Source organism: Grammomys surdaster, unplaced genomic scaffold (assembly GCF_004785775.1).
Source record: "Grammomys surdaster isolate TR1022 unplaced genomic scaffold, NIH_TR_1.0 184, whole genome shotgun sequence".
NCBI lineage: Eukaryota > Metazoa > Chordata > Mammalia > Rodentia > Muridae > Grammomys > Grammomys surdaster.
This window is the reverse complement of record NW_021604629.1, coordinates 3342483-3363148: the sequence shown is the minus strand read 5'-3', so window position 1 is coordinate 3363148 and position 20666 is coordinate 3342483. Positions and strand designations below refer to the sequence as shown.

Below are 20666 nucleotides of genomic sequence, written 5' to 3'. Positions count from 1 at the left end.
CTTACTCCTAATCCTCAATGCCCTCACCTGGGACATTCAAGAACAAACTCAGCAGAGGTGTTCCCTTTGCTCTGAGCTGTCTAGAAAAAACCATCATCCTAGACTCTGAAACTTGAAAAAAGAAAAGCAGTACCTACTTCTAACACAGCGAGAGAACAGGACTCTGGATCCTACGTATTTCCCATGAAGCATCAGCCAGTTCTTCCACAAGTAGACAATTATGCTGTCCCTTGTACTGAACAAATACTCTTTAGATACCATGAGCCAATGACCCATTTGGTGAGCATGTATCATGTTCATGAGGATGTATTCACCTGTAACCACAACAATTCCAAGAGGAAGAGTCTCCCTGTCCCTACAAATCTCCAAGGGAGATTTTTGATTTCCCCCAAATCCCTAAGTTTGGGCTTTTCTGGATTCAACCTGTTTTGCCTCTGATCAAAAAATCAAAACAATAAAAAAAAAAAACAAGTATCAACACTGAATCAACACAAATTTTGCGGGCCAGGTCTTCTCAGTGCTTAGACATCTAAAAGTCCCCAGAGCCACACCTTACCTCTTCTGGCACAATAATTAATGGATACTTGTCCTCCGACAAAAAGTTGAAAATGACCCACACTTTAAATGCATCATCTTCTGTAATGAGTAGTGGATTCTTTGTGAGGTTTTTCTTGACACAGAGGGTCCAACACATTCTATTGAATTCAATCTTGTCAAAGTTGTCTTGGACCTAAAAAAGGAAAGAGGAAAACTCATTAGCCAGTCCAAAATAAGGTCACACACACAGCATGCACGCAAGAACACAATAAAACAAGACAGGTCTCACTCAAGCTTTCTACTAACCAGTAGTCATACCTCACGTATCTGCTCCTTTGGCTCCGCTAATAATTCTACTCAGCCTCTGTCCTTGACACTAACCGAGCACTGACACCTGTCAGAGCTGAGAATGCCAAGCACTGAAGGCCACATTCAGATTTTTTTTAACCCCATTTTTATTTATATAGGCAAAGATGAAACCTTGATACAGGAAAACTGTTTAACTGAAATTCTGAGACAGCTGTACCACTCACTCCTGAACCTAATACTCAAGAGTCAATTACTGTGCTATGAAATAAAAGGCAGAGTTGAAGAACTTGATCTATGTGCTTACATGCTTAGTTTATCAGAGAAAACATATGCAAGTAGACAGTTGTAATATTAGTATGTAATCAAGAAAAATGTATACCATAATTAGCACTTTCCAGAGACCGATACCCAATCAATACTAGCCTGTCTCTCCAAGGAACATAAAGACAATTATAATATGGTATGACAATTATTGTAACCAAGATTCCATGGGAATTGCTTAGTAGCTAATCCAACCTGAATGTGGGGCTATTGATATTTGAGCTGAGGTGTGGCTCAGCAGTGGAATGCTTATATAACATGTTCAAGGCCTGGGTTTGACCCTCATACTGGGAAAAAAAAAAGTTAAACAAATCAAGAATGGGATAAAGCATGTTCCAGATTGTAGAACAGAATGTCAGAACATCCAGAGGTGGCAGCAGCCATGGCCAGTTGAGAAGACATGTGGGTGATTAAACCTAAGGGAGAAACTACATGCTGGAAGGTGGTCTCAGTTGGACAGAATCTGCCTTGTGTTCATTTAAACAAAAAAGAAGTTTAATAGGAGAACAATGAATAACATCACAGATCCAACATGAGTGAGAAAAAAGAGGCAGTGCACCTGTGCCAGTACCAAAGTACTTCAGCCCGAGTCGGTCAGAGAAATAGATGAGTAGGGACCCCACAGCCAGTACAACATGAGACAGCACTACTGTACCTATCCTGGGGCCTCCATGCCACTCACTATAGTGGGTCTCCCTGAGCTTGGGGCCATTCTCATGTCCTGGAGCAGGGAAAATAAGGACCTATACTTTTCTGTGTCTCCATGTGAGACAGGTCTTGCTCCCCACCAAGAGCCAGGGAAATGTCTCACAATAGAGTTCAATGCAAGCCAGACCAAACCTGGCCCATGTGCACAGCAAGGAGAGCTGGGGCTACAAGGGGAAGAGCCGATCAAGAAGAGGTTGCTCCCTCATGGCAAGAGGTCAGGACTTTATCTGTACTGACAGCTGAAGGCTCAGTGGTCTTCATTTTTAAAGCCATATTCTGGGACATGGAAGGCATCATGCAGGAGCTGGAGAGCAGGACAACGAGAACAAAGCATGTTTTATTCATCTTTGGAGAAGCACTCTGTGTTGTGTAATGTGAAGGCCCTGCTGGCCTCATGGAGACGCTTCTCTTGATCTTTAACCAGAGTCTGTGGTTGGCAAGCCAGCCTCTGAGAAGCAGAGAGATGCTCTCTGAACTCTGTCTTTACCCCATCACTTCCCATGCTTCACCATGTGGGGCAGATCAAGTATCCCTGCCTGTTTGTTTATTTAGCCCCAATATCATTTATTGAAGACTTATTTACATGTGAAGGGCAGAAGATATCTTTCAGGAGTGAGTTCTTTCCTCTTACCACATGGATCTTAGGAACCAAACTCAGGTTGCCAGACTTGGTGGCACACACATTTACCAAGTGCATCATGAATATAGACAGGCATTTGAACTTATAAAACCAATACATCACCCCTAGTCCTCACTTAGACTAACTTCATATTAATTTTATAATTTGAACACCATCTCTGTTTTATAGATCAGGAAATAGGTTCAGAAAACAGAGGTGCTTTACTCAACTTTACATGATTGGTACACATCAAAACTAAAGCTTAAAGGCCAACTGTCAGAGATAAAGGTCCCTCCCTGTGTGACACAGGTTATCTGCGCAGAACTACTTCTAACAGACACTGCACCAGCTCTGCCCGCACCGGGGAACAAAGCACTAAGTGAAAGACAGGCCATATGGAAAGGACATGTGCACAAAAGCATGAAGTCCTGCTCTGAGAATCAAGAAGTGATTCCCTGTGTGTGTCGTAACTCACAGGATTCCCCCAGGGAGTGGCTTGATATGTAACTGGAAAGTGAACAGAGGTCAAATCACAAAGGGCTTACAATTTTAAGAAATAGTACACAGGCCAATTTAATACTTTGTAGAAAAGAGAGCATTTGAAGTAGACCTTAAAGTACATTGAAGGCCAGCTAGGTCGCTCAGTGGGTAAAGGTACATGCTAAGCATGATGACATGACTTTGATTGCTGGATGCCACACTGTGGAAACAGAGAACTGACCATTAAGTGGTCCTCAGTCTGTCTATGACACAGATACATTTTGGCAAGTGATTATGGCACACTAAATAAATGTTTGTTTTTTAAAATCAGGGGCACTGACAAAGACAAGGAAAGGCATTCAAGAACAGGGGAGGAAATGGCTGGAGCAAACGCACGGTGGCAGCAGCACTCATGTAGGGCAACTTGGGCTGACTGGCAGGAAGATGGCAGATCAAATGCCTGAGGTAAGCTGAAGTCAAATTTGTGCTATGTCCAAGCACAAGAGGAAACAAGCAAAGGTTTTTAAAGGTAGGATGTGGCTCTGTTTGTAGAGAGCACACAAAACACAATGACATGTTGTATAGGAGTTTTCAGGAGGAAGAAGGAAGGTGTACAAAACAAGGGAGAAGGAATGGAGGTACTCAGCTGCAGGCATCTTCAAGTTGATATTCTAGAAATACAGAGATATCCAAAAACAAAGAAGGGGAAAGCAAGCCACAAGAGGTCGACTTGTGAGACAGCAGACAATGGCACCATGATGACCACAGACAGAGGATGGAAAGCAAAGATAAATGGAACCAGAAAAAGAACTTCAAGTTGGGCACAACACACCTGCAATCCTAGCACCTGGGAGGCTCAAGCAGAAGAAAAATGATGAATTTGAGGCCAATGTAGACTGCAGCATGAAGTAATACTAGTAATACTAGTAACAGCACATCCAAAGGCAAGAAACTGAAAGCCTTTGCTCTAAGAGGAGTAAGTCAAGGACATCCACCTCGTTACCTCTTGACAGAAGAACTCCCAAAGCAGTGAGGCAAGGAAAGTAAGTAGGAAAGCACACAGATTGCAAAGGAGCACGTCACATAAGTCCCTACATGAGGATGACGGATCTTATATACTATGTATCATACCTTACTTCAAGAAGGCGAAAGACTTGCAAATGAAAACTGTAACATACAATATTACTGAAAAAAAAAAGATATAAACAGGTAGCAAAGCATCTCATTATGTTCGTGAATTAGAAGACCTAAGATGTTCATGTCTAATCTATAGATTCTATGAAATTCCTACCAAAATGTCAATGTGGGTTTTTTTTTTTTTTGCAGAACTAGACACAGGAAAAGAAAATTCTAACATACATATGGAATCTCAAGGGATCTCCAAAAACATTCTTACAAAAAAAAAGGCCAGGCAGTGGTGGCACATGCCTTTAATCCCAGCACTTGGGAGGCAGAGGCAGGTGGATTTCTGAGTTCGAGGCCAGCCTGGTCTACAGAGTGAATTCCAGGACAGCCAGGGCTACACAGAGAAACCCTGTCTCGAAAAACCAAAAAAAAAAAAAAAGGGGGGGGGGGGGGGGGGGGGGGGGGGGGGGGGGAGGGAGGAAGGGAGGGAGGGAGGGAGGGGAGAAGGAAGGAAAAAGAAAACAAAGCTGGAAGCCTCACATTTCCTAAAATACAACACAAAGCTAAAATAGCCAAAGCATTCCATTACAAGGACATAAAAACAGACATGGAAACAGAACAGAGCAGAATTGGGTCCTCAAGCACGTAAAAGGGCCAAGAATACACAGTGAAAGGACAGTCTCCTCAATAAGTAGCGTTTCAGAGACTAGATATTAACACACAGCAGAATGCTCTTTATCTAAAATTATATACAAAATTTAACTCAAAAATGTTTGGAGCTAGCTCAGTAGACAGAGTGCTTACCTAATACGCACAAGTCCCTGAGTTCAATCCTTAACACCACAGAACTGGGCAAGGTGGTGACAGTTGCCATCCCAGCACTGGGTGGATGGTGAAAGCAGGGGCATCAAAAGCTTAAGAACATCAAAAGCTGTGACTACATAGTAAGTCTGAGGCCAGCCTGGGCTACATGAGGGCCTGCCTCAAAACAAACAAACAAACAAGCAAACAAACATATCAAAGTGAATTAAAGGCCTGAAACTACACTTACACAACTTCTCCAAGAAAACATGGAAGGAACACATCAGGACATTCTAACAACAAGGCTATTTTGTTTTTAGTAAGTAAGCACTTATAAGGGGTTAATTATTAGGAAACAACAGATTCCTACAATTCAGTGACAACACTACCCAACTTAACAATAGCCAAAGGAAGAAATGTAAATGAGCAAAAGGCTTGACTAGACAAGCATATATACATATACATCATATACATATACATACACATCATATACATATACATCATATACGTATACATCATATACATACACATCATATACATCATATACATATACATCATATACGTATACATATACATCTTTCCAGAGAATGTCTACAAATGGCCAATAAGCGTATGAAAAGATGTTCAAAATCACTTATCACAGGAAAATGCAAATCAAACACAATGAGCTATGAGCTCATACCTGTCAGATGGCCGCCGTCAAAAGCAAATCAGTGAGGTGAGGATGTAGAGAAACCAAGTGACAGAACACATGGGGCTCAGTTCCTGTACATCCACTTTGTGTACTGTTGCTAAAACTGAAAAATGGCACAGCTACTGAGAAAAGCCATACAGATGTTCCTCAAAAATTAAAAATGAAAGTACCACATGATCCAGCAATCTCATTACTGGGTAAATATCCAAAAGAACTGAAAACAGGACCTTGAAGAGGTATAGTCCCCACATCCACTGCAGCACTGTTAAAAAACAGCCAAGAAGAAAAAGAAGCCTTACCAGTTTGTTAAAAGTACAAAACCTATCACCTCTAAATTAAGCAAGATAATTCGAAAGCTTTCATATGAGGTATACACCAAACAAAGCAAGGAAATTCAAGTTGGGTTCTAGGAATTTCCTATACATATGCCAAAATATGGCTTTTGAGTTTCTAAAAATAAGTATATGAATTTTTAATATATATTAAATAAAAATATATATTTCTATCAAATAAATTTTATATATTAAATAATATCTATATGAACAAACATTCACACATATATGTGTATGTATGTGTGTGTGTGTATGTGTGTGTGTGGGGGGGGGTGAGATCTTACTAAATATAGCCAAGGTTTGTGGTGTTACAAACCTTTAATCCCAGCAGTTGGGAAGCAGAGGCAATTTGGATCTCTGTAAGTTTGAAGCCAACCTGTTCTACAGAATGAGCTACAGGGCTACACAGTTGTAACCTGTCTTTAAAGTAAAATGAAAAAATAATAAACCTACCAAATATTTGATTCTATGATATGCTGATCATATATAGGGTATTCAGAGGGGCCCCTCAGCATCTGTGTACACATCTGTGAAAGGATCACCAAGCAACAGCTCCAGGTGTGTCTATGATGGAACCTCGCAGTGAGAAAAACAAGTTGCAAGAGCACATCCCATCTTTGTAACTCTCCAAGAAAAATTACTTGGGAGGGACTCATGGGGCCCTGACCCATCCAGGAGAGTCAGTGAGTGTGAGGGCTGCTTGGGAGAGGCACCCTAGTTCTGAGTAATGTAGCCAGTGGTGCTACCACACTCCAGCACAAAAGGTGGCCCTGGTTAGACCAGCGTGTCATAAAATAAAACCGAAAATAAACAAAAAGACATGAGACTGGGGACTTGGGGAGGACTAGCAGGGCTGAGAGGGAGATAGGTGTGGAGGGATGAGTGAGACCAGAATGATTATACTTGTGTGAAACTATCAAGGAATAAATTATTTTTAAAGTAATTTCACCTAAAATTACTCATATATATGCAGCACATATGATAAAGCTTTTTCTAAGGTGAGGGAAATATTCATAAAACACAAGGTGGTGGTTTCCTTGAGTAGAGAAAGCATCAGGAAAGAGCTCAGAAGTAGACAGACTATGCAGGTTGGAGATACAAACTCCACATATCATGTTTGTTCATTTATGACAAAGATCTCACTATGTAGCCTAAGAGGACCTCAAACTTACAATCCTCCTACCTGGGTGTCTCTAAGTTCTAGGATTGTAAGTATAAGCCATCATACCTGGCTAACTATTGTAGGTCTTGCCTTCAACTGTAGAACTGAGACTATGGAAATGTTTATTTTCGGGGGAGGGAGGGTCCCATTTCAAATAAGATACAGTCTCTATCTCATACCTAAGAATCTAGGGCAGTGGAGAGAGACTAACACATCAAATGCGGTGAAGGTAGCTTGGACTCTGCAGGTGGTGGTGATACACTGGAGGTGGAGAACGAGCAAAGCCATATTCACGGATGCTCTGCTCACAGGTATAGAGTGGGTACCCCATCCAAGGGCTGATTAAGGACTTTCAGAGAGATGACAAAATACAAGAAACTGTTTCTTGTATCAATTAATAACTCACTCTGTGCCAATTGTTGAAGGTTTAAAAATAATAGCTGTCCACATCTACTGGGCTGAATATAGTCTAAAAATGAGGAAGAGAAAAGAAGAACAGAAAGAAAGAAGAAAAAAGGGAATCTATCTTCCAACGAGTGTATAAATAAAATGTGGTGTATCAAGACAATAGGATATTATTCATTAAAAAATATAAATTACTTACATATCCTGTAACATGGATGAATGTTAAGAACATGTTATATGAAAGACACTGGACACAAAAAAACACATATCATATAGTTCCATATATATAAAATATTCAGAATAGGCAAACCTATGAAGCAGAAAGTTTCCTGGGGACTGGGAAAAGGGAGAACCGAGAGTGACATAAACGAGAACAGGATTTCTCTGAGGGATGATGGGATGATGAGTGTCCTGACAACCACTGTGACTACACAACTACTACGCTGCACACTTTAAGATGGTAAATGTGCGCTAAGCATGGAGGTGCAGACCTGTAACCTACAGGGCTAAAGCAAGCAGACTGCTGCAAGTTAACGGCCTACGTGGACTGCAGAGTAAATATACAGAGGCCAACCAGAGCTGCATGGCAAGATATCATCTCACAAAACAAAACAAAACAAAACAAAACTGGGAATCATGGCATGTGTCTTTTATCAGAACACTTGTGAAACAGAGGCAGGCAGATTTCTGTGCATTCAAGGACAGCCTGATCTATATAACAAGGTCTGGACTAGCCAGCAAAATCTTGTTTAAAAAAAGCAACAAAAGTAGGGAGTAGGCACTGGGGAGATGGTTCTGTGGGTGGAGTATGTTTGTCACACAAGCATGAGGACCAGAGTTCAAATCCCCAGAAATTAACATAAAGTTGGGTGTGGTCACATGTCTGTATTCACAGCACTTCCTGTATACAGAGAGATGGGAGGCAAAGGCACTCACAAGGTAGTTAGACTAGCAGAAGCAGTAGATAAAGAACAAAGAGATCCTTACTCAAGAAAAGTGGAGGGCAAGAACCCACAGCCAAGGTAGTCCTTCACACACACACACACACACACACACACACACACACACACACACAAAAGAGGATCAGTTTGGGCTGTGATGATGTCCAGCATGTTAGAAAGCAAACCAAAAAACAAGTTTTATATGGCGTGAATTATACCATAATGGAGAAAAATAATCGTTTTATGAACCATTAAAACCAGAGCAAAGCTGTGGAGCTAGGACAATGCAGAAGGACAGGACAGGCTCTTACTTCGGTCACATTTCTACCTTCAGAGTCCTCCCTGAACCCAAGCTCATCATTACTCTAGCCCAGTGGTTCTCATCTTCCTAATGCTGTGACCCTTCGGTACAGTTCCTCATGTTGTGGTGGCACCCCAACCATATCATTGTTTTTTTGATGCTTCATAACTGTAACTTTGCGGTTATAAATTGTAATGCAAACATTTCATATGCAGAATATCTGATATGCGACCCCAACCCACAGGTTGAGAACTGCTGCTCTAGTTCATACCAAAAACAAACAACAAACAAACCACAAATCCTTTCCAATATAAGGCCATATTGTATGCACATCTGAATCCCCGGTGTCTAGTATGCAGGGTCTATTTGCTCATTTGCTTAACTACTTGTAAAGAAGCCAAGTATGGTGTTTTGTGCCTGTAATACAGCACTTGGAGGACTGATGCAGGAGGATTGCCATGAATTCAATTCAAAGTCAACCTAGGCTACAGAATGAGTTCAGGCCTGCTTGGACTACAGGGATACAGAACTTTGTTTTGTTTTGTTTTTTTAAGTGGTACTAGGTATCAGTCACTGTACTCAAACTAGACAGCATTGAACTGACCATGCAGGCACAGAATGCACATTCCAGAGGCTGAACCAGACCCCCAACACCACTTTCATAACAGAGAAGTGCAGAATGCTGTAAGAATTCCAGTTCACTCTGAAAGGGTGGGGCACTACCTAAGGAAGTGACTAGAGGTTGAACAAGACTGGCTGTATTCTGAAGTGAAGGCCTGACAGAGGAGGAAGCAGGAAGAGCCTCGGCAATTAAGAGGAACAGAGAAAAGGCAAAACAGTCACACTGAAGCACAGTTCCAATGTCCACCAATTGATGAAGGTGTGAACAAAACATGGTATGTCCATGAGAGGATGGGGAGAGTGGAACTGAAGGGAGGGATCTTTCATTTTAAGAATGCTTGCTGCTCTGGCTTCTTACTAGGAACCCAAATTTAGTTCCCAGCCCCAGGTCAGATGGCTCATTATTGGTAACACCAAAGCCAAGATTAATCTGATGCCCTCTGCTGGACTATAAGGGCACTGTAAGCACATGCATGTATGAATACAGGTTCAAGTGTGATGCGCTTGCACGCGCGCACACGCGCACACACATGCACACACACATGCACACACACAAATAAAACTAAAAATAAATCTTTTTAAAATTTTTTAAGAATATGATTCTGCCATAAGAATTGAAACAAGAAGCTGGGCAATGGTGGCGCACGCCTTTAATCCCAGCGAAACAGGCAAGGTGACTGATGTCAGACACAGAAGCTGGACATGAGATGATTCCATTCATAATGAATGGAAAAACAGGCAAATGTATAGACTAGTGCTTGCCTAGAACTGTAAGGGAAGATACTATAAATGCTAGTTGGATGAGATTTTTTTTTTTTTGGAAGGGAATAACCAAAACATTCTAAAATTGGTTATGGTGATGATTATACAAAACCAGCCATACTAAAAACCTCCAAAATAGAAGGTTAAATAGGCAAATTGCATGGAATGTGAATTTTCTGCCAACAACACTGCTATTTTTAAACATATCATTTCTTTAAACCACATTGCTATTGCATTTACTGATCATGGTATTTAGGAGCACAAAGTCATTGGTGGCTCTCAGCATGACATGCCTTATTCACTCAAAAGTGACCTTCAGCAAGGCATAGTGGTGAGTGCCTATGATTCCCAGCCCTAGAGAGGTGCATGTAGGGCAATCAGGAGTGCATCATCCTGGACAACTGAGTAAGTCTGAGGTCAGACTACATAAACTGTTTCAAACCACCTCCTCCCCCTCCAAAAAGAAAGGACTTGTAATACGATGAAAGACAATTTGGCTTGCCGGGCAGTGGTGGCGCACGCCTTTAATCCCAGCACTTGAGAGGCAGAGGCAGGTGGATTTCTGAGTTCGAGGCCAGCCTGGTCTACAGAGTGAGTTCCAGGACAGCCAAGGCTACACAGAGAAACCCTGTCTCGGGAAGGAAAAAAAAAAAAAAAAAAAGGCAAGTTGGCCATTGTAGTACATTAAAACTACTTACTTTTCAGGCTTCAGAAATGACTTAGCAGTTAAGAGCACTGCCTGCTCTCCCAGAGGGCCTGGGTTTGATTGCCAGCACCCACTTGGTGGTTGGTACACAATCACCTATAACTCCAGTTCCAGGAGATCTGACCTTCTTCTGGCCTCTGCAGGCACTAGAGACACACATAGTGTGTAGACATTCATACAAGAAAAACACTCATACATATAAAATAAAATTTGAAAATTTGTAAAGTTTTTTTTTAACCTACTTACTTTAAAACAACATAGGTAGATACAGTGAGAAAGAACATTTACCAGCCTGGGCTAATGCTTAAGGACAATACCATCCATGTTCAATGACAGTTGACAAAGTGGAAAGCCAAATGTACAGTCACTCGTTAACAGAAAAAAACCAAGGAACAGATTTTTATGGGGCTTAAGATGACTCTCTGGTTAAGAGCACTGGCTACTCCTCGAGAAGACCCCAGTTCCATCCTCATCTGTAACTCCAGACTTGGGGAATCTGCTGCTGGCCTCCTTTAGCACTGCATGAATGTGGTGCACAAGCATGCAGGCAAAATGCTCATCTACATAAAATAAATAAATCTTTTAAAAACTTTTCAGAAACTTTGAAAAAGAACAGGTTTTATGTAAGAACTGTAACTATCACATGAGCAACAATCATGGTAAGAAAATATAGCCGGGTGGTGGTGGCACACACCTTTAATCCCAGCACTTGGGAGGCAGAGGCAGGTGGATTTCTGAGTTCGAGGCCAGCCTGGTCTATAGAGTGAGTTCCAGAACAGCCAGGACTACACAGAGAAACCTTGTCTTGAAAAACCAAAAAAAAAAAAAAAGAAAAGAAAGTATAGAAAAGGAAAACTGCAGAAATGTGAGGCCCCGAGGAAACAACACTGAGCTGAGACGCTGTGGTCTTTCCTCTGTGCTTCCAAAGCACAGATGACAACAAACCAAAGCGGATTCTGCTGGAAAGCATGGGCATCTCCACCGTGAACTTGGCATATGGCCGGCCGTTGGATTAGTGGTTTTAGTCAGGTAGCCTAGATGAACCTTTAATATTCAAGGAGAAGAGCTGGTAACAGTGAGGACCAGCAAGCCTAATGAGCCGTGGATCTCAGGGGAGAACGAGACTGTCTCAAAACGTGCTGAGGCAGAACTCTGTGTAGCTAATGAGACATAAATAGTTTTTTAAAAAGTATTATCCGAGCTGGGCAGCAGTGGCATGCCTTTAATCCCAGCACTCAGGAGGCAAAGGCAGGCGGACCTCTGTGAATTTTAGGCCAGCCTAGTCTACAAAGCAAGTTCCAGGACAGCCAGGGCTACACAGAGAAATCTTGTCTTAGAAAAAATAATAACTGACCAATGTCTTCAATTATTCACCATCAAGTAATCCAAGTATAAAGTTTTCAAAAAGAGGAGGAGGGTGAGGAGGAAAGAGAAAGGAAAAAGTAGGCCTATAAAACTAACAACAACAACAAAAAAAAAACTACAAAATTAATACCCAGGCAAAATATTTGGTAAATAACACTGGACTGGCTAACCATCTGAAGTCTCAGAAAAACTGAAAGTAAATTCTGTCAGTGTGACTAACATCAGGAATGTCTATCTGACAGTAAATCTAGATGGAAACTACTTTTTAGAAAGCAGGTTTCAATGTAATGCATTTCAGGGCCCAGACTATTCAGAGTAAAACTCCCAGGCAACAGCAGAAGACATAGAGAAAGCGACCAATGGACACAAAGAAACACTAAAGAGACATGAAAAGATCTTAAAGCCCCTGAGACAACTGGATGGAAGCTGAGATAGTCTGAGATTATGAGAAAGTTTTCAAAGTAACTCCACCCCTGCCTTCAACCACGATGTCCACTATGTAGAAAATAACAAGAGAAATAATAATAATAATTCTGAAAAAGAGGGAGGATTTAGTCTTTAAGAATACAGTTAAAAGAAGACAGCTGATAGAAGTTAAACGGTTCAAATTCTGCTTACAAGCCAGCAAACTGGCTGCGTGAATAAAGGTGCATGCCACCCAAGCCTGAAAACTGAGTTCAATCACCAGAGCCCACACAGGGAAAGAAGCTGACGTCTACATGTTGACCTCTAACCTCCACAGGCACACCTTCTTCCTCTTTATGTAAACAATAAACATATAAAACGTAACTTTAAAGGCTGTTTTCATCTATTTGCCCTTTACTGGCTAAGCTACTTCTGCTCACAAGGTCAACACTGGGCTCCACAAAGCGCTATGAACCGGAAGGTATGTGTAGCAAGCGTGTGGTCAATAGTTCAGATTCTCACTGCATCAGGAAGAGCAATCCTCCTCTTACCACTCCTCACATTATTGGCTTTTTTCTTCCCCAAACCAAATTTCTAGCATCCGCTCCAGGTGGCCAGGCTCACTATCCCATCACATCCTCACTGGCCGGATGACAAGGCTTTGCTCCAAATGCTGGGGTTTCTCAATTCTGCTATCTGTTGGGAAGTGTTTTCTCCCCAGTTATAGGGCTTTAAAGTATCCAGACTATGAGAGTGTTTCAAAATTTAAAATGCAGAGCTAAAAATATACTACACCAAGGGGAACAAAATACTGTATCAGAGCACAGAATTTCAGAATATGAGGCCAGTTGACCATGCTCCTGCTGCTGACTCAGCCCACGCTAATCCTGGTGCTGGAAAACAAAGCAATTTCCAGACTTCTGAGAATTCTGCGGTATGTCTCAAAACATCTTAATAACACAAATAATTCTCCTTACTGACTATAATTTCTGTTTATTTTGATTTTAGAAATAGGGTCTCATGTAGTCCAGGCTGGCCTTGAAATTACTCTGAAGCTGAGGGTGACCTTGAATTCCTACTCCTCCTAGATCTACCTCCCAAATGATAGAATTATGGGCATTTACAACCACACCCCAGTGCTATCTGTAATTTTTTTTTTTTTTTGCTATCTTCATTTTTAAGATTATGTCTGGGTGCCCAGCAGTGGTGGTGCATGCCTTTAATCCCAGCACTTGGGAGGCAGAGGCAGGCGGATTTCTGGGTTCGAGGCCAGCCTGGTCTACCGAGTGAGTTCCAGGACAGCCAGGGCTACACAGAGAAACCCTCAAAAAAACAAAACAAAACAAAAAAAGATTATGTCTGGGCATGGTGGTACATATCTTTAATGCCAGCACTCTAAGAGGCAGAGGCAGGTGGATCATTGTGAGTTTGAGGCCAGCCTGGTCTACATAGCAAGTTCTAGGACAGACAGGGCAACATAGAGGGACCTTGTCTCAAAAAAAAAAAAAAAAAAAATCCACAAAAATACAAAACCAAAACCAAAAAAACATAAGGTATAGAGGGTTGGTTCAAACATACCTTAGGGCATACAACCTCAACCTGATGCTGCAACCTTTAAGACAGTTAGTTCCACACACTATGATGACCCACACACACCATGAAATTCTTTTGTTGCTACTTCATAACTGTAATTTTGCTACTCTTATGAATCATGATGTGAATATCTGATATGCAGGATACCTGTAATGGGACCTCAAAGGAATTGTGACGCACAGGTTGAAGACCACTGCCTTAGGGTGTGTCTGTGACACCACTCCCAGAAAGGATTAATTTAGGAGAGCCGGCCCATCCTGAGCGGGTGGTACCATTCCACCGGCTTTAGAATTAGGCTTAGTAAAAAGGGGGAAAGAGAGGAGCTGAGATGAGCTCTGGCAATCATCCTTCCCTCTAATCTGCTTCCTGCTCTGCAGATGTGAGCGAGCAGCTTCATACCTCTGCTACAGCCACTAGCCCCTCCTACTGCAAGCCTTCCCCGTCAGGTATCAGGTAGTGATGAACTATACCACATTAAACCAGGAGCCAAAGTATCTCCATCCTTAAGTTGCTTCTTATCAGGTCCTTTCACACAGTGACAGGAAAGGAGCTAGTACTAGCTCACCTTAGGATAAGTCTACCATGCAGTTTGCCGTGTGGTATCTCCCCGGCAACAATAATCAGCCCCTTACTATTCCTCTTTAACTCCAGCACGCTTATTCTCTAACAACCACTGCCAGTACTGAAGAACCATACTTCCCGGGATAAGTAAAGCATCCTGAGAGAAGATGGACACAGAGTAACACCAACACATTTTTAATTTCAAAGAAGGAACCAACCTGGAGGTATCAGAAAGAGAAGGAGGAGCAGAAGCCTCAGCCTCCTTTCTTCCTATCTCCTGAGGCCTCAGCACCCAGCTTCTTTTTTGTTTGTTTGTTTTTGTTTTTCAAGGCAGGGCTTCTCTGTGTGGTCCTGGCTGTTCTGAAATCCAGAGATGCAACTACCTCTGCCTCCCAGAGTTCTGGCACTAAAGGCGTGCACTATCATGTCTGGCTTTATACCCAACTTCTTCTACTTTTTTTTTTTTTCGAGACAGGGTTTCTCTGTGTAGCCCTGGCTGTCCTGGAACTCACTCTGTAGACCAGGCTGGCCTCGAACCCAGAAATCCACCTGCCTCTGCCTCCCAAGTGCTGGAATTAAAGGTGTGCGCCACCACTGCCCGGCCTTACCCAACTTCTTAATGCGCTCACCAATAAGGGCTGCCTTGGCCCACCTAATTCACAAAAGCAAGGGGAAAAAAAGGCGGTGGTGAGAAGGGTTAGCATCATACCTTTTCCAAAATGAACTTGTTTAAATATGGCATGTAGCCCTGATTGGAGACAGGCCCCTCATCGTCATCCCTAAAGTGTTCCTCAAGGGCTACAGGGTCGTGTGGAACCTTCAGCACGGTGCACAGGTTATGGGAAAGGACCTAAGTGGAGGGAAAGAAAACAATGTAAACACACCCACGTACCACCATGTAACACCTTAACCATGTGAGCACAATATGCTGCTCCCTGCTCTAAGCAAAAGAAGATGAGAAGAATCTACCAAACACAGGGTGTGGCTCAAGTTTTTTCATTCGTTTTTTTCCAATATCTGTTTCACTTCAATCAAGTTTATACATTACCTGCTCAGTATGAGCCAGGCTCCATGATGGTCTGAGAACAAATACTCCTTGTCAGTATTTATTAACTAGTCCACATTAAGGAGGAAAGGGGAGCAGGCACAATGGAATTCATTCAAATTAAACTTTTCCCCTAGTCAAGCAGCTTGGCCCTGAGAATCTGTTTACAGAAACTAGCAAATGTTGTAAAGCACTTTGGAGAAGGTATTTGACCTAGACAAGACACAGCTACTCTGGACTCGGCATTTCCCATTTATTAGAAAGAACCATACTAATATATAAATATACGAAGTATTAATTTTTAATCTTTAAGTGTACTAATATGTCTTTAGCCTAAGTTTGGCATCAGTATAAAGACACAAGACAGTCATAGCACATCTGTAATCCCAGCACTTAGCCCTTGGGAGGCTCCAGCAGATGACTTTGAGTTTGTAGTCACACTGGGCAACAAGTTTCAGGCCAGACTGGCTATCCCTAGTCTCAAAACCAAAAAGGATATATATTTACAGATACACAAGAAAAAGAAGGCTAGGAGCTGGAGATGCACCTCAGTGGTAGAGTGCTTGCCTAGCGTGCGGAGGTCCTGGGTTACAGCCTCAGCAAAAAAGGAGTGGGAGTGGGGGAGGAGCAGAGGGGGAGGGGAGGGAGGAGACCTGTTATGCCAGAGCACTCACACACAAAGGACTACTGCTGTGGTACAGTAACCTTAAGTGCACACGTAAGTACTCATGAGAGAATCAGTAAACTCTGCTGTCTCAAGTTTTAAATTATATTCCATTTGAACACTCTAAACAGATCACATTACAAAGGCAAGGCTGTGCTGACTACTCTTTGCCACATTCACTGGACATGGCTGTGCACTTTTAGTCCTTTAGTCTCAAAGGCAGGCAGGTGGATCTGAGTTCAAGGTAAGCCAGGGCTATACAAAGAAATAGGTGGGGCGGGAGGGAGCCACATTCATCTACCTAAGCATCTTCAATTTCATTAAGGAAGTCACCTTCTGCATACGCCTATTTCAGTTAGGATTTTTAAGGTTAAAAGTTTTAATCCATAAAAAGAACATTTGCATATCTCCTTTCTATACTGGTTTTGTTTCTCAAAGCTTCATCTGTGTGGAGATCCTTTGTGCACGCTCTATCAAGTTTAAGGAAGTCAATTTACGAATGGCCTAAGTGCAACAAAGCAGACGGTTACCAGCCCTACAAAACTGTGCTCCTCAGACCCTGTACTCGCCAGTGGAGCCTCTGAAAGGAACACGGTAGGGATGTCATGAAGCCTTGCACACCATAGTCAGAAAAATCCTAAATATATTATTTCTTGTATCTACCAAGTATAACCTACATTACCCCAAAGAGGTTTTGTAAGGATTGATTTCAAAACTGTAAAGTGCTTAAAAATGGCAGAGAAAAGTTCCCATATCAGGTTCAAAGACCATCCAAACATAAAAATCACTTGGGACTTTACCAAGTAAAAATCCCCAACTACTGGTTAAATTATGGTATGTCTATAAAACATCAAAATCATGATGAAGTTCACTGTGTACTGATAGGAAAATAACTCCAAGATAAAGCACATTTTTAAAGGGTATATATTATTCAAGTGTCACAAGAAAAGGGAGGAAAAAAATAAGGAATTCCAAAGGAATACACAGGAAACTATTAACAGTGAGGGAAAGAATCTGGTTGATGGGAAGCCAGGGACAGAAGACAAGACTCACAACAGCTCCTTAAAAAAAAAAAAAAAAAAAAAAAGTTCCTTGCTTTTGTTGTCTGGTTTACTGTTTCCTGCTCTTGGATTTGAACCCGGGGCTTTATACATGGCTAGGCAAGCACTCTACCTCTGAACTACACCCTACTCTGCATCTCTCCTTATGCTTAAGTGCAAAAAAAGAAAAAGAAAGAAAGAAAAAAAGAAAAAGAAAAAAGATCATGGCCTGGGAGATGGCTCAGAAAGCTTGCTGTTCACACATGAGCAAATCCTGGCACCCAGGATTTAAGGCAAGTTGTGAGCACATGAGCTTGTAACCCCTGCCCTGTCGAGAACAGAGATGGCAGCAGCATGTAATCCCAGCACTCTGGAGGAAGGCTGGGGGCGGGGTGGGGGGGCGGCCTGGATAGACTAGCAGGAATTGGTTCTAGGTTCAGAGTACAGAGCAATTAGGGAATATACCTAGCATTAACTTTGAGCCACCAAAGTGCATGCACCCATATGTACATAAAACACACACACACATACACACACACTTTAGGATAAGTGGGTGGGGGATCTGGGGATACAGCTGGGTTGGCAGAATACTTTGCTAACATGTACAAGGCCCTTGGTTTGATACCCATTATGGCATACACTATGTACAGCGGCACATGCTTATAATCCTAGCACTTAGAATGTGGAGACAGGACAATCAGTTCAAAGCCATCCACAGCCAACTACTGAGTTCAAAACCAGCCTGGGATATTTGAGACTTGAGCCCCCCCCCAACCTTCTCAAAAAAAAAAAGGATAAATAAGGGTAACTTCTGTGTAGCAAGAGGCAAACAGAAAACATACTGTCCAGAGGAATAAGATGTGAAAATAGCTGATTAAAGCAAAGCTCTCCACTTGGAGAAACAGCTCAGAAGTTAAGAGTACTCATTGCTCTTGAAGTCCTAGATTAGATTCCCAACACCCACGTGGTAGTTCACAATCATCTATAACTCTAGTTCTAAGGGACCTGATGCCCTCTCTGGCCTCCTTTAGCACCGAGCATACACCTGGTACACAGACATGTTTGCAGGTAAGTCATTCACACACAAAATAAAGTGAATAAACCTAATAATTTTTTCTCAAATACTTTTAAAAATAAGATTAAATTTTAAAAAATAAAGCAAAGCCCTCAGAAAACAAAAAGCCACCAATTTCTCCCACACCTGCCCTATTCCCTTCATTTGAGTTTCACAGATTCTCCACTGAAAGTCCTGCCATGGGCCCTGGACTCCATCCTTCCTCATAAATAGAAAATACTAGCTCAAAGAGATTAAGCTGAATTTTCTTGACTAACATTAGTACACAGAACTGAGAGTAGAACTCAGGTTTCATAATCTCTTGTCCAGCACTGTCTAGTAATAAACTTGAATTTTCAGTTCTCTGGAAAGAACGCTGTTCCTGGGAGTTTCTCCCATAGAACCCCTCCCACACTCAGGAGTTCTCACTTTCCCTAATAAATCTGTCTGCCCTACTCTCAAAAGCAGAAAAAGAGAAAGCCAGGCGGTGGTGGCGCATGCCTTTAATCCCAGCACTTGGGAGGCAGAGGCAGGCGGATTTCTGAGTTCGAGGCCAGCCTGGTCTACCGAGTGAGTTCCAGGACAGCCAGGACTAACTACACAGAGAAACCCTGTCTCGAAAAACCAAAAAGAAAGAGAAAGAAAAAAGGGCTGTTTGCTGTTTGAATGTGGAGATGCATAGTTTGGCCCAACAACCCTGAAGATTTTGATGAGACCTCTAGACGTTCTCACTGAACAGCTGAACACATGCAAGGGTGGCTGTGTTCACCTCCCACTGCTGTGCGAGTGTCTTAACAACCGTTCCATAGTAACGCACGCTATAGTAAGAGATTGAAAAGTTTCATAAACCTCCACAACCTGAGCCTTTTAGAGTATGAGCCACACCATCCACTTTAGATACTGCAAGCAAAGTAGCTACTTTTACAGATGACGATGTTAAGTATGAAGATTAGAAGATGTGCCCCAGCCGGTAGTGGTGGCGCACACCGGTAGGATTTGCTGAAGGAGGCAGAGGCAGGAGGATCACGAGTTCGAGGCCAGCCTGGGCTACACATTTTGGGCTGGAGAGATGGCTCAGTGGTTAAGAGCACTGACTGCACTTCCAGAGGTCCTGAGTTCAAATCCCAGCAACCACATGGTGGCTCACAACCATCTGTAATGAGATCTGATGCCCTCTTCTGGTGTGTCTGAAGACAGCTACAGTGTATTCATATATAATAAATAAATAAACCTTTAAAAAAAAAAAAAAAAAGAAGATGTGCCCCAAATCAATCTTGCATGTCGGGAACTGGGATTAGAACCCAAGCTGCTCACTCTGGATTCTTTCCTTGGTGTAGCACCTTCTCTCTGCTGGTAGACTACCTTGCCTATGAAATGGTAACTCCAAAGACACGTGGGCATGCTGTGTCTAGGGCTGCAGGGGGTAGCGCTCCCTTAGTAGTTCCCCAGACCAGCAAGATGACTGGCACTAACCCTGTGGTGAAGAACTACTGCAAACCCAGAACCATCCCCTGTGTGCAAACCCTCTTCTCCCAGCACAGGCCTATGAGGAAACCATGCCCAGAAGCATTAGCCCTTTCTCCACATGAGAAAGCAGAAAAACAGATCAAACAAAAGCAATCAGAAGCAAAAAAGACTACAAGTCCCTAATTTGTGAAAGGACTGCCATGAGCTGCTCCTGTTAGAGTCTTTACAAGTTGCTTGAAAGAGCTGGATTTATCCCACTTCAAATGCCTGCTCCCCAAAGCCCATTCTTTTCGCACCCACATGATTGCTAAGCAACTTTGCTCCCAGTCCTCTAGTCTGAAGAATAAATCATTGTTACACAAGAAAATATCCACATCCATCCATGCCAGAAACGCATCTCTCTGACCCCTTCATGGCAGCCTGTTGCTGGCCCTAGAGCGAGCCTCTGCTCTGAGGTGACCGATTCCCTGTGAGTGGCTGCTGTGCATGGCTTGCATTTATCCTTCTAAGCATTTATCCCCAGCTATCATAAAAACAAAAAATCAAGGATGGTGAGCAACTAAAAATGTTTTAACACACACACACACACACACACACACACGAGAGAGAGAGAGAGAGAGAGAGAGAGAGAGAGAGAGAGAGAGAGAG

At 42.4% G+C, this 20666-nt stretch overlaps 1 protein-coding gene across 1 annotated transcript in view; it reads right to left on the bottom strand.

The window, feature by feature from the left end:
- Swap70 (switching B cell complex subunit SWAP70) overlaps positions 1–20666 on the bottom strand; it is a 73881-nt gene that overhangs the window by 38662 nt on the left and 14553 nt on the right. The window contains exons 2-3 of the mRNA XM_028767997.1: positions 15458–15598; positions 557–730 (exon numbers count right to left, since the gene is read on the bottom strand). Of these exons, the coding sequence (XP_028623830.1) occupies positions 557–730; positions 15458–15598 (315 nt within the window). The remainder of the gene's footprint in view (positions 1–556; positions 731–15457; positions 15599–20666) is intronic.